Raw genomic sequence first — 25,935 nt, 5'->3', positions numbered from 1 at the left:
TTGGACTCAAAATGTGTAATCTGTTTCCCTATCCACAGATATTGCAGGACTTGCTGAGCTTCTCAAGCACTACTTCTTTATTCTTGAGCACACTGAATGACCTGCAACCTCACCAATGCATTAAAACCAAAGTCAAGATGAGACTGAATTCTGTAGATAAAACAGCAGATATCACCTGGGACAAGAGAATCTCCACACTGTTCTGCTTCATTTGTACTAGCCTACCCAACAACAGAATTCTGGTGCTCAATCTGACTCAGGAGTGGTCAAGAACATGTGAGAGATATCCACTTCTGGGAAATCATGAGCGTTGTTTCTGGGATGTTGGCACTGGGTCAACGTGAGTGGCTTCCTGTGCTAACATGCTTTGAAAAACCTGAGGTTTGCAGGGACAAAATCCTACTCAAAGAACACCAGCAGATGACTGCTAAAGGATCATTCCCATTAATACAGATTCTCAAATTAAAACCAATACATTTTTCCAAAATTCCATAGTCTTTACTGGAATACATACCATACTCTTCTTTCATACTGATGACAGCCCACCTCTCACTGATGGACCTCCTATTAACTTATCTGAATAGTAAACTGTCTGGTTTTGACCTTCTATGAAAACTATGGACAACATTCAACCACTTGAGGTTGAAGTGTGGAGAATTCTGTATCATCTAAACCTTTGCCATATAGTATAATGTTAATTGAAGTCCATTGTTAATATACATTTTATTACAATATTTCTCACCAATTTGCTAACATACTTGCACTTCTAACTTTTTCTGACTGTTTGGTGTCAATGCTATAATTCTGGCAACTTTTTTTTAAACTATTCCTCTGTTCAAACCATATCACTTCTAGTAATCCACCTTCTAATCATCAGTAGATGAAGATTACTTAAATTTTGTGTATGGATATTTGTTGTGTAGAGAACATGTTGGATGTAACGCCCATCATCATGTAACTTTGGATTTCATCTGGAGAATATTTACATAAGCTTTCAACTGCCACCTATGGAAATGTATGCAACCTGAAGTTTAGGAGAAAATGTGCAAGGGGAAAGGAAAAGACAAATTTCATCTTTACAATACTTGAAATGGAAACAGAAATTGCTAGAAAAGCTCAGCAAGTCTAGTAGCATCAATTGAGAAATCGGAGTTAACATTTCCAGTCGAATGACCCTTCTTCAGAACTGATGGTGGCTGGGAAAATGTTGGTTTATATGCCATAGTTAGGATGGGGACAGGAGTTAAGAAGTAAATGGTTGGGAATAGTACCCAAAAAGAGACAAGAACAGTTGGACAGGCAAAGGAATAGATAACAATCTGGCTAGGAAGGTGATGGTTATTAGTGGAGACTGGTAGTGGCTAACGATAGATTGTCTGTAATAGCAGACTGTGATAACAAAGCCTGGGGTGTAGGGGTTGGGGTAAGGGCATGGGAGAGATTCAGCGCCTCATTTTCCACTTGGGGACCCTGCAGCCTTCTGGATTCAATGTCAGCTTTAGCAACTTTAGGGCTTGAGCTCTCCTATGTTCTTATGCCAACCCCCATAGCCCAGTTTGCTATTGCACACAATACGAAGGTCACACAACCAAAATCTTAGCTGATTTTCAGTCCAAAGATGCTGCCAGATATGCTTCCACCAGTTTCTGTTTTCATTTCTGATTTACAACATCCACAGTTCTTGTGGTTTTTACAGTGTTTCAGTTAGTAGTTTTGGGATCTAGGGATAATGCCATCTTGGAAAGTTATAATGAAAGACATTTTCCTTCTGTAAATATGCCACAGAGTAATGTCACTTGGAATGAACGATATCATGAAACCTCACAAAGTCACTTGTTTATGGTATTTCTATAATCTGTGAAACCTGAGCTCTTTGCAAGCTTTTAATAAATCTTCTTTAGTGGGTTTGTACAGTGTTTGAAACACACTGACAAATATGCTGCTTGAATTTTTATCCTGCCACTGTTCTAGAAGCTTTATAGAAGTTAAATAAAATTAATTCTTTAATATGTTTTTGTACATGTTAATTGCTAATTGTAAAATCCATTGTTGTTACTTATGCAGATCTTTAGGAAGGCCAGAACCGTGGCACCTTCTGTCCTGTTCTTTGATGAAATAGATGCTTTGGCTGTTGAAAGGGGTAGGTGAGTATCAAGGGCTCAAAATTAATTGCTAAGAGTACCAGCAAATTAAACATGTATATTGCCAGGAATAGGTCACGAAGAACAGTTGTTTACATCTGGGGAAACATGTGATATTCAACCTGTGAATTGATTAAAACCAACCATGTGTGGTGATTTTCTACTGTCCTTAAAATGCCCTAATAAAATGTTCAGTTGTGAATCCTAGGATCACCTTGTTAAAGGGAGGGTGAATTCCAGAATTTTTTTTTCAAAAGAGACTGAAGTGATTTTTGTTGGCTTCTGTATCTTACAAGAATTTGCTTTGTTTTAATTGGCTTGTTTTGCTTGTTAGAATGTATGTATTATGCCTACTTGGATTGAAATTGCTAATAAAAAGAGTTTGAGTGTGAAGAAAACAAAGTGCAGAGCTGGATGAACACAGCAGGCCAAGCAGCATTTTAGGAGCACAAAAGCTGACGTTTCAGGCCTAGACCCTTCATCAGAAAAGGGGGATGGGGAGAAGGTTCTGAAATAAGTAGGGAGAGAGGGGGAGGTGGATAGAAGATGGATAAAGGAGAATATAGGCACAGACAGACAGACAAATAAATAAATAAATAAGGTGGGGCTGGTGCCAATGAGTGTAGGTGGGGAGTTAGGGAGGGGATAGGTCAGAGGACGAACAGGTCAAGGGGGTGGGATGAGGTTAGTAGTAGGAAATGGGGGTGCGGCTTGAGGTGGGAGGAGGGGATAGGTGAGAGGAAGAACAGGTTAGGGAGGCTGGGTCGAGCTGGGCTAGTTTTGGGATGTGGTTGGGGACGGGGAGATTTTGAAGCTTGTGAAATGCACGTTGATACCATTGGGCTGCAGGGTTCCCAAGTGGAATATGAGTTGCTATTCCTGCAACCTTTGGGTGGCGTTGTTGTGGCACTGCAGGAGGCCCAGGATGGACATGTCATCTAAGGAATGGGAGAGGGAGTTGAAATGGTTTGCGACTGGGAGGTGCAGTTGTTTATTGCAAACCGAACATAGGTGTTCTGCAAAGCAGCCCCCAAGCCTCCGCTTGGTTTCCCCGATGTAGAGGAGGCCACACCGGGTACAGCGGATGCAGTATACCACATTGGCAGATGTGCAGGTGAACATCAGCTTGATGTGGAAAGTCATTTTGGGGCCTGAGATGGGGGCGAGGGAGGGGGTATGGGGGCAAGTATAGCACTTTCTGCGGTTGCAGGAGTAAGTGCCGGGTGTGGTATCCTTGAGTGTGAAGATTTGTGTATGGAAAGACGTATTGCATTTTTACTGTTTTACTTGGTGTTTGAACATTACCTTCGGCTTGCCAGTCATAAACAAATGTGAGTGTTCACAATATAGCACTTAGGAAACATCCTTCTATCCTCTTCCATACAAGTGTGACGTTTTGCATTTCTGGCCCCATCCTGAAGCCATGTAATATCTTGAAATAAGTCATTTCAGTTTTATTGACAAGAAGTCAATTAAGGATAACAACTTTAAAAATTCTTCTCTGACTTCCCTTAGTCTATTGGTTTATGAAACCAATCTCCCCATTTCTACTTCCTTGGAGTTGTATAATCTTACAGCACAGAAGGGGATCCATTCAGCCTTGTTGTGCCCCCCCATTTCTTTCAAAGAGCAGTTTAATTTAATCATACACTCCAGCTTTTTCCCTTATTATCTTCAAGTCAATCGATTTCCAAAAAGGACATGCTTCTGTCACCCTTTCATGTATTGCATTCCACATCATTACAACCCTCTGTATGGAAAATTTGCTCTTCATACCCCTTTAAATCTTTTGCCACTTGTTTTAAATCTTTAACTTTTGGTTAATGACCTACCTCCTGAAGCAATCAGTTTGTTGCTGCATATTGCAAATTTATCTGGTCTGGGAGAAAGACACCCATTAGGGTGAGATCTTTATTGAAATAAACCTTGTTTCAACTAACCAAGGGAGTGGGTGAATAAAGAAGGGAGTCCATTCATCCCTCCTCAGTTGGAACCTTAATGATTTGGAGCATATGTCTGAAACCATAATAATTTGGAGAACCTTGCCTAGGATCTGGTTGTAATACAATATCCTGACCAATCAGAGTCTTGCTGCTGGGGCTGAAAACTAAGATTGACAGTTAACTGTTCCTGCTTCATCTCAATGCCAAAAAAGCCCAATCAAAATGCTGTGTAATTTTGAATATCTCAATTTAGTTTCCTCTTACCCTTTGCTGCTCTAAGGGGAAATGTCCCAACCTCTCCAATTTCTCCAGGTAACAAATGTCTGTCATCCTTAGTAACATCGTAATAAATTCTCTGTCCCTTCTTCATGATCATGACATTCTCCCAAAAGCAGAATCTGTCTAGAAATGTGTACAGTCCTCCAGCTGAGGCCTAACTAATGACTTCCTTGTTTGACATGCAATTGCCCATTAGACAAAACCAAGAACTGTGTATAATTTTATTGTAATTTATTTATTTCAAAGCCCAGAATAGCTTATTTTCTGAAATATACAAGGTAGGATTGAACTTCTCTCCCTTTAGAATAGATTGCGGCCTTATTGCCACAACCTCTCAATGTCCAGAGGCCTATTGATGGCCATGCTTCCTTGGCCTCTTAAACACTTTGACCCAACTCCTTTCCTGAAGACTTGATGTGATAACATCAGCATTTTTGCATATATGAAGCCGTTGTTCTTGAATGGTTCACTGCTATATAGCAAACTTGTTTTTGTGTCTTTTTTTAAAAAATCAGCCTCAAGAGGACAGCGAGCTGACCACGAATTACTTGAACATTTTCTTTGTTTCACAAGATTTTCCCAGTGTATGACAGAGGATTCTTATTCAGTTGCAAATGATAATAAGATGTACTGTTAACTTGCCAAGATTTCACATTGTGCAGGTAATTTATACTTCACTGACGTAAAAGATTTCTAAAAGGTGATATTCACAGAGCAGTGCTTCCATGATTAGTTGTAATTCAGTTGTTGGTCATCATTTATTAAATAATCCAGATTGTTAATAATTACACCAGAAACCAATTTTAAATTGTCAGTCGGATTCATGGTATGATGCGTTTTCACGTGCTAGAAGCTACGTATATTTATACCTGGGTTCTGTTGTGGGCTTTTATTTCTGTAATGCTCGACATCTTATTTCTCTATTTTCTAAGACCTTGTAACTGAGGAAGCTGTACCCAAGAACCTTTGTACCTGAGATGGTTCTGTAATTGGCAACTTATCAATTTTTCACTGTACTCATCTGAGTACATGTGAGGATAAAGCTAATTCAATTCAGTTCAATTCAGTTTAATTCCATTCAATTCCTGTTTCAACTAGCCGCAATTTGTACATACAATGCACCTCTTTCGTTGGGAAACAATAAATGTGATTTTGGAAACTGCTGATTCCTGCTTTATCTCCATGATAACGGCTGCGATGATAGATCAGGACTCCAAAATTCTGTGAGCATTTTTAAACTTTTAATTTCATAAAAGGGAGTGCAGATGTAAATGAATTACTACAAATTCTGTGTGGGATGTACGGATGTCAATTTGTTAGGGTAACTTCAGAGAGAGCCATAACTAAAAGAGATAACACGGAGGCCCAACTGTTTTCTCCTTCTGAGCAGAAAGCCACATTTTATAGACATTTTTATGCTTTAATCTTCCAGGAATAAGCTTATTTGAGAAAAGGTTTAAAACTGTCTTCAATCCTGGTCAGTCTGTGCTAGTGGAGGGAGGTATTCTAGTCTGGGTTCATGTGCTATTATGCTGTTAAGGTCACGGTAGAAGACTATTTTAGATAAAGCTTTGCGTGCCCGAAGCCAATTCAGAAAGAAACAGGACAACAAGCAGTCTCTCTCTTCATGCTCCAACAACAGCTGTCAAAAAGAAACAGGGCAAAAGAAATTCAAATAAGTGCAAAGCCAAAAACCCCGAAAACAACTGTTTCTGTTCTGCTTTCTACTCTTCACAATCCACAGAGACAAATCGTATATCTTTCTTGGATTCATTCCTCTGTTTGTGTGTGTTTGTGTGTGTGTGTGTGTGTGTGTGTGTGTGTGTTTTATTAATTCTTTTTCACATTGAATAATTAATGAACACACTCTTTTGTTAGCTCATGAAAGCTTGATTAAATTCCTTTGGTTTAAAATGAAGAGTGAAAGGCATCCTTATTAAGATAAACCTGGTTGCAACTAACCTAAGGAATTGGTGAAGAAAGAAGGGAGCCAGTACATCCCTCCTCACTTGGCACCTTAATAATTTGGGATCTATGTCAGAAACCATACTAACTTGGATGACCTTACATAGAATTTGGTTATAGTACTAAATCCAGCTAATCAAAGTCTTCCTGCCTGGTCTGAAAATTAAGGTTGACAGTTAGCTTCCGGTCTAAACAAGTAGCAGCCTCTCCTTATGCTGTATAAATTGGTGGCCCTCTTGCAAATCTATTTCTTGTATCCTAGTTCTAATGAGTGAAAATTGAAGAACTTCAATGTTTATCTCCCTTTAACAATGTTGTGTACTATCAAGTGCAATCATTTATCTTAAAGGTTGCATAGAGTTCTGAGGAAGGGTGGCTAGACCTGAAACGTTAACTCTGTTTTTTCATTTACAGATGCTGCTCGATCTTCTGAGCCTTTCCATGCAACTTTGTTTTTGTTGCATAGAGTTCTGTAGGTTCCCTTTTAAGTTATTTCTTCATGAAGCTGAAAAGCTCTGAAGAATCTGTTTACATTCCCTCATTTCTGCTGTGCCTAAAATCTTCATGCATCGTTGCATTATGATTTAAAGGACACTGAGCACTGCAATGGGCATAGCTTGTCCAGTACAGTCAGCTTCAGAGTGACTTACAATTACTTGACAGCATAGCCAAACAAGACTTGTTCCTTCTAAGGGTGTGTTTGCTGCTGTTTACTAACTTAGTTTATTACATGGTCTTTAATAACCACTCCCTCCAGTTGCTGCACTGTAGCTACAATGTTCTAGCTACAAATACTCTGCAGCAAATTTACCAATCCTGCCCTGCACTTGGTCAGGGGTGACAGATGCATGGGAATACCATCATATATTTAGGTGAGTTTCACCATTTCTTCTTTGTTGCTGGATCAAAATCTTTGAACTCATTTATTGGCAATGTTGGACTGCAGCAGCTTAACATCAATTCAGTAATCATGAATAAAATAACAACCAGTTATTTTTCCTTGGCTGCATGATGGGCTGCAGTTTGCAACGAAGGCCCACCACAAAGATAGCTAGGTACGAGCAACAGATATCAACTCTGCCTGCAATAACCACATTCCAGAATTCATTTTTAAAAACGCACTTTGTTTCTTTGGTTGTTGACCCCTTTAGTTTTGTTCTTGTGCTCACACAAACTGATTAATACTTGTCAGTAATGACTCTTTTACCTGTTTTGCATGGTTGGAACTACATTTCCTCTTGTACACAACTTTCCTTTTCCTGCAGTGGTGTTTATCATACTTTAAGCCAAGATGATTGGAAGCCACATCTGCTGGAAATGGAAATAGAAAGTACAGAAAAACAGAAATAAATAGAAATTAAAATATAGAGAAGGTAGTTCAGATAAGTTAATGTTTCAGGTATGAGAAATTTTAAAGGAACAAGAGTTCATTTACTCCAACAATTTATTTTTCACATGTGGGAGTAATATTGAACCCCAGTTTCAGATTATGTTGAATGGCATGCTGTTATCCTTATCTCTGGTTTAGAAATTTCTGAGTAATAGTTATTTATTATAGAATCATTCAGCACTGAAGTAGACCATTTTAGTTTGTTTTACCTGTTTCAGGCCTTTGAAAGAAGACATTGGAGCAGTACTGGGCTAGTTGGCCCAAAAAGCCTACTCCATCTGATAGTCAATTTCAATGCCACTTCCCCATGCTATCCCATAACCATTGATGTCATTAATATCCAGATATCCAGTAGTCCAACGGCACTTCTCTTTTTCTGTAACCACTTTCAAGTCTAGACGTGTTTTATTTTGAAAGTTATTGTATCTACTTTCACTACTCTTTCAGAGAGTGCATTTTATTTTCTGTGATGAGTACTTCATCGTTTCAATTGACATAATTCTGGATTTAGAGTTTCACTTCCCTGCTTACTACATTTTGTTGCAGGTGCTACATTACTAGCCTACGCACACATACTGGGGCTGAATACCTCTTTTGCAACAGGTAGAGCTGATGAAACTTAACGTAATATTGTGCAACTGAAGCATAAACTGATTTGGCGACATAATCCAAACTCAGACTCTTTGTATGTAGTAGACAATAGGCCGACAAAATTCGTTTTCAATTTTTGGCTTTGCAAGTTCTCTTACTAAAAATATATATACCAGATTTGAACCCCTTGTGTCCCATAACTCTTTTCTGCATTTAGCCATTTACAAATTGCATCTTTGTCAAAATTCAAGAAATGCATTACTCTATCTGGAAACAGTTGTAACATACGAGTCATAATAGTTCTAATTCCATACCTTTGCTTCTAACTGGTTCTGAGTATACTGAAAAAATATCTGTCTGTAATTTTTGATCGTGGCTTTTCCTGTTTAAAATGAGAAAGGCAAAGCTGAGAAATAGAATAATTGAAGACTTTCTCCTTTTGATACACCATATCAAGAAGGCAGTAAAGACAAGTCAGTTATATCATGAGTGAGATGCAGGTTGAAACACTAAGCTCAGCTGCAAATTGGCAATCGTTGAGTTAGAGGTGGGAGTGACTTTATGAGCAGCTTTTTTTTTTAAGATAAAGCACTTCTTACTTCTTTGGTTTGTATTTACCATATACCACAACAACTGCTGTCATTTCACTGAGTTAAAATATTTGTTTATGTGTCAGGTTTATTTTTTTCTAGTTTTGTGCGAGTGACCTTTTATGCACGTTCGTCCCACATTTTACAGGTTTGGGAGTTAGGCTATGCTGTGTAATCCAAAGGCCCCAAGCGTACATATGTGCAGCATCAGCTCTGCACATTGAAGTTGTGGCAAGAAATATCTTCAACCCATTATGGACTTGTAGACTTGCATTTAGATTTAGTATTTTGTAAAAATGGATACAAAAAGCAGGTTTTGCATTTGGCTACACTCTTGTAGCCTTGAGATATGCTGTAAATCAAAATCCACTGGCAGAATGTTTGAACTCAGTCAAAAATAAACAGTGTGTCAAGCACTAGGAAGTTTTAAATTAGGAGCAATTTGCCAATAAAGTAATTGAAGTTTTGCATTGTATAGGGTAACGTGAGGTTGCAATTTTCTTTCACTAATAATGTCAGTGGACAGTGGTCAAATTAGTGCTAAAGTTTATTATAGTTAAAATGTAAGTGAATCATACCTAAAACTACTTTTATTCGCAGTCTTTTACAATGGTTCACAATCACAGGATGCAAATCCTGCCCTCCCACATACTGGGCACACCCCCAAGATTCAAGAAGTAGTATTGGATGACTTAATTCGTGCCAACCTTAGGGTGAGTTTGTCAAACTGCACTTATGCTTCTTGTGCAGGTACTAATACTGCTTAGGAGAGAATTAAAATTACTTGTCAATACATGATTGGTTAAGTAATTTGCGCACTGTTTGGATTGAAACTACTCATTACTTTTAAAACGTACACACTACTGTATTCAAACTGTTTTGATCATATCATTGCTATTAAATGCTGGAACCATGGCCTAATAAGTTTGCAGCTGGACAGAAAATTATCCTTCCCTTGTGACCATTAATCTCTCATTGGAATTCAGAAGAATGAGGGGAGATCTTATAGAAACATATAAGATTATGAAGGGAATAGATAAGGTGGAGGCAGGGAGGTTGTTTCTGCTAGTAGGTGAAACTAGGACTAGAAGGCATTGCCTCAAAATAAAGGGAAGCAGATGTAGGACTGTGGTCAGGAGGAACTTCTTCACCCAAAGGGCTATGAGTCTGTGCAATTCCCTGCCCAGTGAAGCGGTTGAAGCTACCTCGCTGAATGTTTTGAAGGCAAAGCTAGATAAACTTTTGAACAGTGAAGGAATTAAGGGTATGGTGAGTGTGTGGGTAAGTGGAACTGAGTCTCAAAAAGATCAGCCATGATCTTATTAAATGGCAGGGCAAGCTCAAGGGGCCAGATGGCCTATTCCTGCTCCTAGTTCTTAAGTTATTATGTTATCTGTGGGGCAAGCAAAAAAAAGTTCGGCCATTTTAAGACCTTCCCAGATACATGAGGCTTGTTTGAATCTTTTCTGAGCCACTGTTAGATTGTGTTTCACCATTTACATTAGCCATGAATTAATGTTATGTTTTCCATTATGAAAATGAGGTGTAACGTCAACTTGGAAGTTTGGTGCAATTTCAGACTAAATTTACAAGCTATTGAACACGTGATCTAAACTCTGAAGTTCTTTGTAGGTTGTGTGATTATGTAATTATTATTAACATTTACTGGCAAATCTTTTAGTTATAGTTTAAAGAGCTAGAAACAATAAGTGACATGAGGCTTTTGTAAAAGTCAAACTGTTTCAGTAATGTCCTGTTGGAAAAGGAAACCTGCAAACTGTTGTGTACAGACTTTGGGACAAAGAAACAACATTATGATATTGTTACAGAACTACTTTTCACATGATATAAATAACACAGTGTTGGTGGAGATAGATGGACAGTACAAATATTGATAGAAAGTGCATTTGAACTAACGGACGTCTAAGCATGAAGATGGTTCTTAATTTTGCCTTCTGTTCAACCAGCCTGTCTTGAACCCAAGCTCTCGGCTGGGGCCCTAAAACCACACAACAAATGAAAAGACCTTACCTGATCTGAGCAATGTGGATTTCAGTCATACACTTAAGTTGTTCACTTTTAACTGCCACCTGTAGTGATCTATGAAGTTTTATAAAACTGCTAACATGGACTAGGGTGGTTCAAGACTAACTTCCTACTTAAATATAAGCTTTCCAGGAACAGCCAAATTGTATGAATGAATTATGAAAGTAGTTACTTTTCAAGGGATTGTTTTAATTGTGTACATGAGTGACTGATAAACTACATGGTATGATCTCAACTGCAACTTCCTATCTGAATTAAATTACATTGCTGTCTGGTTTCAAACTATCATATGTTATAAGGGAGTATGATGCTCTTTATTTTCATCTAATATCACCTGAATGAGACTGTTATACCAGTTTTAGGATATTACTAAATTATTCAGGAGTCTGAGGACTGTGATGTGCAGCTCTGTGTTCTGTAGAGATGTGGGACCAGAAACAAGCTAATCAACCTGTTGCACCTGCTCATTTATTTCATAGGTTGGAAAATAACCTGTCAGAGTATTTGTGGTTAAAGGAATGAAGTGGCTTAGTGACTGCTGTTGCCTCTGAATTAGAAGACCATGAATTTAAGATCCACTGAGAACATGGACTTGTCATCTAAGCTGTCACCCTTAATGACACAATTCAAAGAAGATGCTATTGATTAAAAAAAATTGTGGGAAATACTCATCTGATAAAGTAGCATCTTTTGAATGAGAAATAGGAGCAGAGCATGACTCTCACATGAGGAAACATAGTACATAGCTGTGCCTTTTGAAGTAAATGCTGAATTCAGATCCTGTTTTCGTTGCAACACAGGGTTTTGACTCATAGGCTGAGAGTCATTATTTTTTAGAGTAGATATACATGGTTGTGAAATGTGGATAAAATTTACAGAACTGCCAAACTCTGGAGTTCAAAAATGTTTGAAAACAGGGCCTGTCTGGGTCACTGATAATTTTTAAAAATCTTTACTTAAATCCCTAACCCGTTAAAGACTTTTAAAAATGCAACATGTGCCAGTGAGAGTTTAAAACAAATCTGTTTTAGCAGTTATAACTGCTATTTATTAACATTTCTTGAAGGGCCGTGATTATTTTACTGCTAATATTTGGTACTTTCCACAAGCTACAGTTATCTCAGGTATGATATCTCAATTTCACAGTTTGATTGACAGCTCAAAAAACTTATTAAAGGATTAGTTGGCTTTGTGAAGTTATGTAGAGAAATGTATTTGCCTTTATAACCATTTTTAAGGGCTAGTAAGTGGACTTTTCTGGATGGGACTTAACGAGAGGAGATTAGTTTATTTCATCTCTACATGGCTCCTGACGCTTCTGTATGAATATTAGGTGTGTTGCTGTGGAGTTGTAGGGGCAAACAGTGAAGCATGAGGTAATGTTCATTTGGTTTGAGGGATGGCTGGAGTACGGTTTGGGTTGAAACTGGTGGCTCTGGGTGAGTGATGATAGGGGTAAGAGAAAGATAGCTTAAAATCTAACTAAATAGCTGGGATGCAATGCCTGAGACACAAGGGAGGGATTTTAAATAATCCTACCCAGCATTCAGCAGGCCCTTCTCTACACCACATACACAGAAACACACCATGATGCAAAAATTGAGTCAGCTAGGGGCACCTTCTTTGGAGGCCCATGCAGAAGGACAGAATATTTCCTGACTTGTGCTACCCACCTTGGGTACAAACATTGAGCCTCTTGGTTGATCAGACTTCCAAACAGTTAATTCACTGGAAAGCATTCTGGACCAAGCTGAAGTGCTGAAGTTCTCATTTATTTCAGATTAAATGATCTTGGAAAGGAATGGATGATGTCATGGAACTTTTGATAGCAGTTGACTTTGCCCACTGAATGTGCCCAAAGTTGGGTTAAGGTTAGTGATCTATGAAAACTAAAGGCAAGTTTTAGTGGGGGAAGAATTGCTAAATGAACAAGACACAAATTAAATTTGATTTATTTCAGTGCTGCAGTTGCTTGAAATTAATTAGTATTTGGGTTAGCATCTTTTCATTTTAAACATCTCCACTAGGATTCACCAAGGGAGAATTTTTTGGTGGCATGAATGAATGCAGTTGATACAGATTAAACATCTGCCTTCATAACAGTGACAGAAGTAGGGTGACACATATAAGCATTTCTTTGTGAAATTGCTGCCAGATGGATACTGAAATATGAAGCCCAGTTCCCATAAAATTAATCTGAAACTAAATGGGGTGGGAATTCAGACAAGACGGTCATTAGAAACAATTTGTTTTTTAAGCTGATTTTGCCCAGAAGGAATGTGTGACCACATTGAGCTTAGTTTAAAAAGCAACGTCCTTTGAGACTGTTGCTTCCAGGTAATGATCTTTGAAACTACCTCCATTATTGTGACTTATGGAAGCACCTGTTTCTTTATACACAGCAAGATGTTGTGACTCTCAGAGACATGGACACGCATATTAATGCCAGGTCACAGCCGACTGATTTGTAGCTCGGATTGTTACATGCATTCAAATAAAATGTACCTTTTACATAAATGGGCAGTTAAACACACGTACTTGTCATGTAGTTATTCCCGATGATTCCATAAAATATACTCAAAAGCAGACCAGAAATGCCTAATGTACAGGTTTCTAAAATTGATTGAGTTTGCCGGAGTAACAGTTCTTTAAACTCATTTTAAAATTAATTCTGCCATTCTTTATGTCTGTAATTGTGTCGGATGTGTTGACAAATAATTTTAAAGCATTTTGTTTATGATTTTGAATGTTTTTGTTGATATTTTAAAAATCTTAAAATTCTGTGGGTTGAAGCAGTCATAGATGGATGGCACCAAAGACCAAATTTTGATGATTGCTTGACTTCCAGTTGAGATTTTTAAATTCATTTTTAATTCAGTGGAACAAACGCATGGCAGCAAAAATGTTATTCCTTTTCTGTGAAGGAGGTTGTACAGTATCTGAGTGCATAAAACTTTATTTTTCAGATTTGCCTTTTATTTGTTGACATTTCTTTCCATCTTTACATGTGTTAGCCCAGATTAGAATTACCAAAACTTGCTTGAGACAGGTGAATCAAGATAACTAGCAGCCGTGGGATTTACAGCACAGGATGTTAACGATCAAATTTAAGCATGCAGCTGCTTTTAGCTAGTCACTTCCTCCACCCTTTCCAACTCCATATCTAGCCCCCTACCCCTAACACCCAACCCTGGAATCATTTCAAGTCTGATCTAAATTTAATCTTCATATCTTTATCTCCTAATATATTCTGAAAAAATAATTTTAACTTGTGCAATATGTTGTGATTTTTGCCCTTTTTAAAGTTGATGTCCATTTAGAATCACAATCATTCATTGCTGGAAAAGAGTACTGTGTAGTTGTCTTTTGAATGAATAGTATTCGGTATGTATCCCAGTATATTTGAAAATTCATAAGTAAATACAGATGTGTGATTTCTTTCTCCTCTCTTCTGTATCTGTCTCTTTCTCCTCTCTTCTGTATCTGTCTCTTTCATGTATTCTTACTGTCTACTTCTGCCTTTTTCTACTTTGTTTGTCCTGTTCTCTCTCTCTCTCAGATGTACATGCTTCATTGACTCATTCTATATCAAGTCATTGAATCTTCTTCCCTTGACACAATTTGAAATTTTACATCTGTATTTCTTCAGGTCAGTGTGACTGATTGTTACTCTTAAAATCCTTAATGATTGGCAACGTTACTCCTCCATACATAGTTACATTGTAATGTGACCTGGAAATCTGTGACCTAGGAACAATGTGTGCACTGCCACGTACAACTCTTATTGCCTGAAAGATATTCTGAAAACAGTCTTGTAGGAAAACAGCAAACTATTTTACTGTGTATTAATGGAGGGAATTCTATTTCATATTGCTCCTGATACGACAGAAAATAACAAACTATGTGCTGCTACCTCTGTTGATGAACTACATTCATTACACAGATTTGAAATTCTCAAGTGACCAAAGCATATATTTCTTATTGTTTTTGTGCTCAAAAATAGAATCTCTTCATGCCCTCCACTGTCTCCGTGCCTCCACTGAATCCTCCGCCTCTGCCGCATTTGCTCCCCGGATGAGGCATTCCACTCTCGCACATCGCAGATGCCCACGTCCTTCAAGGACTGCAACGTTCCCCCCGCAGTGGTCGAGAACGCCCTTGACCCCGTCTCCCGCATTTCCCGCAACACATCCCTCATACCCCGCCCCCGCCACAACCGCCCCAAGAAGATCCTCCTTGTTCTCACATACCACCCCACCAACCTCCGGATACAACGCATCATCCTCCGACACTTCCGCCATCTACAATCCGACCCCCACCCGAGCCATTTTTCCATCCCCTCCCTTGTCTGCCTTCCGGAGAGACCACTCTCTCCGCAACTTCTTTGTCCACTCCACAATCCCCTCAAACCCCACCACACCCGGCACCTTCCCCTGCAGCCGCAGGAAGTGCTATACTTTCCCCCACACCTCGTCTCTCACCCCCATCGCAGGCCCCAAGATTTTCCATATTAAGCAGATGTTCACCTGCAAATCTGCCAATGTGGTATACTGTATCCATTGGACCCGATGTGGCTTCCTCTACACTGGGGAAACCAAGTGGAGGCTTGGGGACCGCTTTGCAGAACACCTCCGCTCGGTTCGCAATAAATAACTGCAACACCCAGTCGCGAACCATTTTAACTCCCCCTCCCATTCCTCATCAACATGTCCATCATGGGCCTCCTGCAGTGCCACAATGATGCCACCCGAAGGTTGCGAGAACAGCAACTCATATTCCGCTTGGGAACCCTGCAGCCCAATGGTATTAATGTGGACTTCACAAGCTTCAAAATCTCCTCTTCCCCCACTGCATCCCAAAACCAGCCCAGCTTGTACCCTCCCACCGCTGCATCCCAAAACCAGCCCAGCCTGTCTCCGCTTCCCTAACCTGTTCTTCCTCTCACCCATCCCTTCCTCCCACCTCAAGCCGCACCTCCATTTCCTACCTACTACCTCATCCCGCGTCCTTGGTCTGTTCGTCTTCCCTGGACTGACCTATCCCCTCCCTACCACCCCACCTATACTCTTCTCTCCACCTATCTACTTTTCTCTCCATCTTCGGTCCGCCTCCGCTGTCTCCCTATTTATTCCAGAACGCTCTCCCCATCCCCCTCTCTGATGTTGGGTCTAGGCCCGAATCGTCAGCTTTTGTGCTCCTGAAAAGCTGCTTGGCCTGCTGTGTTCATCCAGCTTCACACTTCGTATTCTTGGATTCTCTAGCATCTGCAGTTCCCATTATCATTAATCTATAACCTAGATAGTTTGCATGCTCCAAAGAGTTGAACTTTTAGTCCCAAGTTTACTCCATGGCACCATCATAAATACAGAAACACATAAAATAGTAGCAGGAGAATGCCATTCAGCCCTTTGGGCCTGTCCTGCTGTTCAGTGAGATCATGACGTCATATCCACTTTTCAGCATTTTCCCCAAATGATCAAGATTCTTTCTATCTCAGTCTTAAATAAACCCAAAGACTCTGCCCCACAGCTCTCTGTGGCAAGATGTTCCAAAGATACACAACCTTGTCAGAGAAGAAATTCCTCCTTATCTCAGTCTTAAATTTGTGCCCATTTATTCTGAGATGATGCTGTCAGATCTTAGACGCTCCCATGAGGGGGAGCATCCTGTGAACATTTACTTTGTTAAGCCCCTAAAGAATCCTATATGTTTCAGTTCGTTCACCTCTCATTCTTCCAAACTCTAGTGAGTAGAGTCCCAACCTGTTTGTCTTTGCTCATAAGTCAGTCCCTCCATACAGTAATCATTCTAGCAAACCTTCTCTGAACTGTCTTTAGTGAATTGATATCTTCAACTGGGGAGACAGTATCTAATGGTATTATCATTGGACTGTTAATCCAGAGACTTAGGTATTGTTTTGGGGACCAAGGTTTGAATCCTCCCACAGCAGATGGTGAAATTTTGAATTCAATAAATATCTGGAATTAAGAGTGTAATGATGACCATGAATCTATTGCCAATTGTCAGAAAAATGTACCTCGTTCACTGATGTCCTTTAGGGAAGGAAACTACTATCCTTACCTGATCTGGCCTACATGTGACTCCAGACTCACAGCAATGTGGTTGAATCATAACTGCCATCTGGACAATAAATGCTGGTCTAGTCAGAAATGCCCCCTTCCGTTGAATGAATAAAACAAATGCTGATCATTCTGCATCCCATAACTCTTGATTCCTTTAGTCCTAAGAGCTGTGTCCAACTCCTTCTTGAAAGTATACAATATTTTGGCATTAGCCGATTTTTGGGCAGAGAATTATACGGGCTGCAGTTTATGGGCACACTTTTGAAGTGAAAGACAGAAGGTTTAGACAAGATTTGAGGAAAAATCCTTTGCATCCATAGTGTCATCGGGGTCTGGAATGCACTGCCTGGGAAAGTAGTTCAGGTAACCTTGCTATCTTTTAAAAAGTACTTTGATGAACACTTGAAGTATCACAACATTCAAGACTATGGGCCAAGTGTCCGAAAGTGAAATTAATGTGGATTTAGTGTATTTTCAGTGGCACAAATTGATGGGCCAAAGGGCCTCATTTCTCCTGTATGATTCTAGGCTCAGCATTCTCTGGGCAATTAAATATCTCCTTGTCTTCATCCTAAGTAGCCTACCACGCATCCTTCGATTGTGATCCTGGTTCTAGACACGTGGGTGATCGGGCACATCCGTCCAGTTCACCATAGACCATAACTGCATACAATATTCCTGGTAATCTCGGCAATGCTCTGTGCAATTGCAGCGAGACATCCCTGCTCCTGTACTTCAATCTTCTCGCTACAGAGACCAGCATACCGTTTGCCATCTTCACCGTCTTCTTGACCTGCATGTTACTTTCAGTGACTAGTTTACAAGGACACTCAGATCTCATTATACCTCCCATTCCAAATCTGTCACCATTCAGGTGATAATCCACCTTCCTGTTTTTGCTACCATATTATAAATTGAACTGAAAATTCTTTCTAGATAAAACAGATAAAAATGTTGAAATGTACAAATTACGAAATGTTAAAATAAACAAAAAAACCCTTTTTTAATTAATCTCATCTCTGGTCATTACTTGTACGTAAATCTTGACAATATCAAAGGATATTCCAACACTGAACACATCATAAGAGTTGCTGCCTTCTAATATACACTGTCTTCATTGAGAGCCATTAGATAAATAATCTAAATGTGAGAACCCTCTCCATTTGTTCCTGTGCCAACTTGTAGGGCACTGTGGATCAGCGATCTAAATTAATATTATTTATGAAGGAAGTTAATTTGAGTATCAACCCTGCTTATTTATTTTGCTTTGCTTACGTGACATTTCTGCTCAGGTAAGGAAATGGAAGAACATGTACCTCACAGGCATTGTTGACGTTGTGCTTTAGTGGTCACTTCATTTTTTTTAGCATAAGTACTTCGAAGGCAACTTTTGTTTATATCGGTTGAATAATTAGTGATTTTTCTAAAGCTGATATTTCATAGTGGTTAACCATGATCCAATCTCTCGGACTGTTATTTTACTTTCGATTAACAAATAATATTCCGTTATACACCATCAAAAGTTCATTCAAGAGTTCTACTCCTTAAGGAAGATATATACTACTTTTTGCTATGAATAACGGAGAGCTGAGCACCATATAAAGTCTCAAACTAAAGTTTTTAAGAAGATTTGTAGCTTGAGTTGTGGATGGGTTGTAGACTTGCTCTGTTTGATTGCAGACATTTCGTCACCCTGCCTCTAATGTCGTCAGTGCGTCTCTGGTGAAGCGTTAGTTTTCTGTCCCACTTGTTATGTATCTGCATCAGTTTGCTGGGGTGGTTGGCATCACTTCTGGTTCTGTTTTTCAGTGGTTTGTATATCAAGTCCAGTTCGGTGTGTTTGTTGATGGAGTCCCGTCTCAAACAGCCAAGTCACGTTTCACTGAACTCAGCAAGTAGAGGAAATAAAACAATTTGACAGTTAATTATGATCATGGCACCAGAATTGAAAAGATTGAGTTGGCAGGATTACCGTATTGACACTCTTTAACTGTGCACCCTGATAAAAATGTTGGACTCACTAATACCTTCCAATCTAAACATAACTCTCTGCTGTGTGGAGTGTGCTAGAAGAACTCTAGGTATTTTAGGAACCTATGCTGCTCTGGAATTGCTGTACTGCTGTGATCTTTGACATGGAAGAATGATGTTTTTCACAAAGTTCAGAAGTGAGGTATCCTGCCTTAATGATCTAATGATTGGTTAAGTGAAAGTTTGAACAGTACTCTGTTGAATCACGTTAAATAGATCATTTCAAAAGTTTAGAAAAGCCAAGGAAGAAAATATTGATACTTAAGTAGAAATTTGCTATGATTCAAAGTAAGGATGCATGCAGACCAAAAAGAACAGAAAATGTAATACTTACCAGAGAGAACAGCGTTGCCAAGTAAATTTAACTGTTGTGTTGGGATGGAAGAGCTTTCATCAACTGGAATACTAGTAACTATCCTACCACAGCAATTTTTCAAAAGGATTATGCTTGCTTTAGCATTTTCTTTTGTTATGGGCATGCCAGCTCCAGAAATCTTAGTGTGAGACAGATATTCAAACAGAAACTGACAAGATGCCAGTTCTGACAGTGCTAGTGGAAGTTGTAACCACTTGCCGGCACTGCATTGTGGCCTACACAAAGGATTGTCAGTGGACACCTGTGAATGTTAAGTTGGATACGTTTGCTGGAACCAGACAGGTAGGTCATAGCAAGGGATAGATGAGGGTACTTGGTAGATCTGGTAAGGTCTTCTCCCATGGTTGAGCCATAGGCCTGGCTAATCTCATTGTTAGATGTGGGATGCTTCAACCATTCCCCAAACCAGACTATAGGCATATTTATTAGGGCTTACCTGGCAGGTTGCCTTCATGATGCACGTCAAAGACCCCTGTTTAAATACCACTGGCAGTGGGATGAAGATGTTAGGTGGCCTCTTAAAGGCTTCACTTGGTGTCTGGTGGAAGGTGGTGCTTTAACCTTCACCTCACTTGAACTATATTGCAAAGAAGCAGGTAAATGACAGGATTTCCATCCCACACTTCCCAACCGAAAACACAGCACTCTTCTCACTACCCATGAATTGATATTAACTTCAGCCCAACATTTCAGATCTATTACCTTCCATCAGGAGTGGGTTTGAGGCCATCCAAACTTAGGTCACAGGGAACTTTAACAATTGGCAGAACAAAAGAGGCTTTCATTCCATTATTTCAGACTAGACTTGAGCTAGACTGTCAAATGGAACCAACCGTATAGCTACCCACTTAAAAGGTATTCTCTTAAAATCTCTGAAAATCTAGGGTCTTTTCTTATATGATGGTCCAGAGCTTGTGGTTGTTGTTCTGCAGAGAGTATAGATCCACCTTGAATTTCAGAGGCTGGGCAATGTAAATAATCAGGACAGGCCACATTTTTTTTGGCTGATGGAGCCTCCTGTTCAACGCCTGAAAGTTGGTGGAAATGCATCACCATTGATACAATCTGTCCCACAGCTTTTTAAACAAGTCATATATATTGGTTGGAGATGGGATTTCTGTCTGCCTTTGGAAGCAAGTGCCCTACCTCTGGCAATCAAACTACTTAAGGAGTCAAAAATCCTTTTCTCATTTTTGAAGGGTGACCAGGCATTCTTTCCCTGCAAGCCAGGAATATATCACTCCCACTCTTGGAGTGGATGCCTGCAACGGCTGAACATTCTAGCTCTTCAATCCTTTCCTAGTCAGCCTGCCTGTCTTGGCCAAACAGACTTTCTCCTTTGCCAGCCTACTTGACCCATAACAGTTACCAATAGCTTCTCTCCTTCAGTTATCCTCCATGTTCTGTGCAACCTAGACGGCCATCACTTGGTCTCAATCTCTTGACATCTCTTCCTAAAGAGAACTGAGCAATAGTTATTCATTCAAAGTCTCGCATGTACGGTGTCTCACTAGCTTGCACACCTCTTATATGTCGTTTAACATTGGCCTTTCGCAAAATAAGTGGAGAAAGGAAACTTTATTCAGATAGCTAGCTCTTTTACTGACCATGCCTGATGAGCAAAAGCTTGTTTAAAAAGGTTTCTGAATTATTGTCACCGGTAGGCTTGATCACCCTTAACATTCTAAGAACATAATTGCAAATGTTCACCCTGCTTTTAGGAACCTTGGTTTTTAGCCTCTTGCGCAGTTTGCTCCCTACGCCTACCTTGCTTCCCACCTCTCTCAGAGCAGCACAACATTCCACCCTATGTCAATGCAAATTCTTTTGGAACACATTTGATCAAGCACTGAAAATATTCACTGGTTTCATTAACTTTTTTAAGAGGAATAATAACACCTCCTTTCATTTTGGAAACAATTTATCCACTACAATATGAGACAAGATCTAGTGTCCACTGATTGGAAAGATTTTCGAGCAATAAATTACAAATGCTGTTTGAACGTGGGTGCCAAGGCGCTGGTTGAAATCATGAAGGTTAAATTGATCGCTATCTATCTGGCTTTTAAAAATAGGTGGTGAATTACAGTATTCATCAAAATAAAGGGAAGAACTTAGTATGTGTGAAGCTTTTGTACAGTAACATGGCTAACAGTAATGTAATAATTTTCGAGGCGAATCAAAGAGGGAGATGTGACTTCCATGAATAGATACTTTATAATTAGTTACCTGTTTCCCTACATTACCTCAGGAATTTTGCTCCAATTGAAAAACTATAAGACTTGTGAATTAAGTGTATCAAAGCAAAATTTAATAATGACTTTTAGTAGTATTCTGTTAATCTTTTGAAATGTTAATGTAATCCAACATTATACCTTGTACCTAGCTACTAGACAGACATTTGGACTGAAAACTTTTTCTCTCCATCTGTCCAATAAAAGGGATTCCTGTTTTATGATGGAAATAGGGAGAGTAGGAATTCCATCTGGAAAATATGAAAAATGTAGTCGCAGTAGGTTCAATAGTTTTTTCCTGAATGTGAAAAGATGGGAACATTGTGTCCAACAAAGTCCAGCCTAAGGAAATTTTGGGACAAGTGAAATATAAGAAGAGGGTTTGTTGCTTCTTAGTGATAAGCACGTTGGCACTTAGCCAGGTATAATCAATGGGACCTTAGTGATTCTGGTAAAAAAAATCATCTAAGTCCACCAAAAGCTAGTGTAAAACTACTTGTCTTCACCTGTAGACTGTATGACATTAGTGGAATAGATGGAGCCAGTATAACACCTCCAGAGTACTGACACCTTAAGAACCACTAGCTTTTAGAGGATTGTTTAAGAGGCCAGAAATAGAGGTCACAGAGGGCTGTGGGAAAGGTAAAGGTTAAGGTTGAGGGACAAGGTCACAAAGTTAAATGAGGAAGAACATTTTAAAATCAAGCATAATTTAGTTGAGATACAATGTAGGTCAGTGAACATAGGGATTATGATTAACGGAACCTGGTCTTTAGGAAGATGTAGAGCAGAGAACTTGGATACATTCAAGGTAGTCATATGAGCAAAGGCAGCCTAAGTGATGAATTCAAGGAAAGTGTTTGAGATAGTGTCTCAGAACAGGCTATTTGGAGTAGGTTAGAGAATAGGCTGTACTCAACCTTGTATTGTGAAATGAGATCGGATTAGTTAACAATCTCATAACAAAATGAAAGCACCCGTAGGTAATAGTGATCATAATGTGATTGATTTTTACATTTAGTTTTAGTGAGGGAGCACGTCTGACACTTTATTAAAAACATTGAATAAAGGCAGTTAGGAGGGCAGGAAAGCAGAATTGGCTAATGTGAATTATTAAATTAGGATAAAGGGTAAATCAATAGAACTGCAGTGGCAGATATTTAAGGGGATGTTTTAGAGAATGTCTATGCTGTATATTCTAACCGGTAAGACAAATTGCAGAAGGCAGACTCCTCTTCTTTGGTTAAATAAAGATAGTTAAAGATAGCATCAAACCTAAACAAAAAGTATATCATTGTGCAAAGGCAGATGGCAGGTCACAAGATCGGAAAGAGTATTGAAAAAGCAAAGAATGACCAAAATTTTAATAAGGAGGGAAAATTTAGAGCACAAACGAAGCTAGCCATATAAATACATACATTAAGAATTTGTATAATTATTTAGAAAATAGTTTTTTAAAAAAAGGCCATTGGTCCTAGAGAAGTGAGGCTAGAGAATTAATAATGGAAAGCAAGGAGTGGCAGATCAATTGAACAGGTATTTTGCATCCGTTATCACTGTAGAGGATATAGGTAACATCCCAGAAGCAGCAGTACATCAGGAAATGAAAGGGAGAGAGGAACTTGAGAAGTTAGTTAGAAGTGGAACTGAATAAATTGTGGAGCTGCAGGTTGATTTCAGGATCCTGATGGGTTGTCTTAGAGTCTTAAAAGAAGTTGCTTGTGAGACCTTTAGTAATTTGTGTTTTTTAGGTTTTAATTTTCCAATACACTCTTAATTTAACAAAGTCCATTTACATTGAAACATGATGAATTTCAGTTTCTAAAAAAAGGGAGACAAAGCAGGAAACTGCAAGCCTGATAGATTATTATCTGTCATAAGGGAAGTGTTGGAAGTTGATATTAAAGAAGTTAGAACAGGATATTTAGATAGGTTTGAAGGAATTGTGCAGATTCAACATGACTTGTGAAAGAGCAGTCATGTTTGACCAATCTTTTTGCATTCTTTGAGGAAATAACGTGTTGTCGATCAAGAGGAACTGGTAGATGTTCTGTACTTAAATTTAAAGTACAGAACATCAGCCAATTTTAATTTAAATCATTTAAATTTAAGGGTTTTAAAGGGTATTGTGGAAAAGAAAAGCTTGTGGTGTAGCGTACAGACATGGTCAGAAGATTGATTAGGTAACAGAAACGGACATTAGGCATAAATCTTTTTATGTTGGCAAGATATAATGTGAAGTGTGCCACATTGATTGGCACTATGGCCTCAACTCTTTATTTTATGTGAAGACTTAGATGGAGAGATGACGATAATGGTTGTGAAATGTGACAAATTTGAGTTTAGATGCAAAAATGTAAAATTGTCCATTTTCTTGATAACCCTGATGAAGAGCCATCTAGACTCAATGTTAGAGATAATGGGAACTGCAGATGCTGGAGATTCCAAGATAATAAAATGTGAGGCTGGATGAACACAGCAGGCCAAGCAGCATCTCAGGAGCACAAAAGCTGACGTTTCGGGCCTAGACTCTTCATCATCTGATGAAGGGTCTAGGCCCGAAACGTCAGCTTTTGTGCTCCTGAGATGCTGCTTGGCCTGCTGTGTTCATCCAGCCTCACATTTTATTATCTTAGACTCAATGTTAGCTATTTTTTCTTTATTTATTCACAGGATGAGGGCATAGCTGACTAGCCAGCATTTATTGCCCATCTCTAATTGCCCAGAAGGCAGTTAAAAGTCAATCACATTGCTGTGGGAGTTTCCTTCCCTAGAGAACATCAGTGAACCAGGTGGGTTTTTCCAACAATCAACAATGGAGTCATGGTCATCATTAAACTCTTAATTCCAGATATTTTTTATTGAATTCAAATTCCACCATCTACTGTGGTGGGATTTGAGCCCACATCCCCAGAATGTTTTCTGGGTCTCTGGATTAATAGCCCAGTGATAATATCACTAGGCCATTGCCTCTCCCTGGTTGTCTCTCCATGAATGCTGCCTGACTTGCTGTGATCTTCAGCATTGTTGTTTTCAGTAAAAAGGAAAGTCATTAGTTAAACAGTGAGAAATTGCAGATCTGAGATACAGAGTGATTGGATATTCTTGTGTGTGAATAGCAAATGGTTAACTTGCAGGAACAGCAATTAATTAAGGAATTAAACAGACCTTTTATTTATCATGAGAGGATTTGTATATTGAAATAGGGAGATTATGCTTCAGTTATACATGGCATTGATGAGACCACACCTGGATTAATGTATACTGTTCAGGTAACCTTATTTTTTAAATATGTAAATGTATTGGAAGCAGTTCAGAGGAGGTTTGCTAGACTTACACCTGGAATCTTTCAGTTGCCTTTATAAGGAAAGTTTGTCCAGGTTATGTTTCTATTTCCTTGAGTTTAGAAGAACATGAGATCAATGGATTGAAACATATAAGCTTGTCGAGTAGCATGACAGGTTAGCTGTAGAGAGGACATTGCCTCTTATGGAGAAACTAGAACTTGGGGGGTGGGTAGCAACATTTAAAAATCAGGGCAGGAATTGCCCATTTAAGATAGACTTGAGGTGAACTCTTTTTTTCTAAGCGGTGAGTTTGGTGGAAGCAGTTCTTCAGTAATTTTAAGGTACAGTTCACTCTCACCTCACCTCTGGCATTTAGCTCATTTGCCCATGTTTGACCCAAGGCTGTATTGAGATTGGAAGCCATCTGAGCTTGGTGGAATCAGAACTGAGTGTTATTGCACATGTTATATCTTTGCAAGTATCATAGATAGCACTGTAAATACCTCCTTCCATGACATTTCTGATGGCTACAAGTAGACTGACAGGACAGCAATTGCCTGACTTGGATTTGTCTTACTTTTCGTGGACAAGACATACTTGAGCAGTTATCCACTTTGTGGTTGGGTAGATGCCAGTGTTGTAGCTGAACTGAGACAGGTTGGAAATCAGCACAGGAAGTTCTGGAGATTAAGGTTTGAGTACTGTTGCTGGAACATTGTCAATGGCTATATCTTTAACAATATTCAATGTCTTTAGGCATTTCTTGATATCATGAAGAATGAATCGAATTAACACAGTTGATACTGGGGATCTCAGATGGACGCCTGAGACAGGGATGAAGTTAAATGATGTTACATATATGGAAATAGGTGATCTTGGTGATGGTATGAAGATGCAATCAGAAGCCTGTCTTGGTAAACACTAAAATTGCAAACATTCTTTTGCTACCTCAGACAGTTGCTGGGGAAAGGTGTAAAGT

General features: G+C 39.1%; 1 protein-coding gene across 6 annotated transcripts in view; it reads left to right on the top strand.

The window, feature by feature from the left end:
• The window catches only part of afg2a (AFG2 AAA ATPase homolog A), a 423,169-nt gene that overhangs the window by 98,558 nt on the left and 298,676 nt on the right, over nt 1-25,935 (top strand). For all 6 annotated transcript variants that reach the window (XM_059644453.1, XM_048543094.1, XM_048543085.1 and 3 more), the window contains exon 13: nt 2,065-2,144. In XM_059644453.1, coding sequence (XP_059500436.1) covers nt 2,065-2,144 — 80 coding nt within the window. The remainder of the gene's footprint in view (nt 1-2,064; nt 2,145-25,935) is intronic.

The sequence above is a fragment of the Stegostoma tigrinum genome, chromosome 1 (genome assembly GCF_030684315.1).
Source record: "Stegostoma tigrinum isolate sSteTig4 chromosome 1, sSteTig4.hap1, whole genome shotgun sequence".
Classification (NCBI taxonomy): domain Eukaryota; kingdom Metazoa; phylum Chordata; class Chondrichthyes; order Orectolobiformes; family Stegostomatidae; genus Stegostoma; species Stegostoma tigrinum.
The sequence above is the reverse complement of the archived record's forward strand: the minus strand, read 5'-3'. Positions and strand labels throughout refer to the sequence as shown.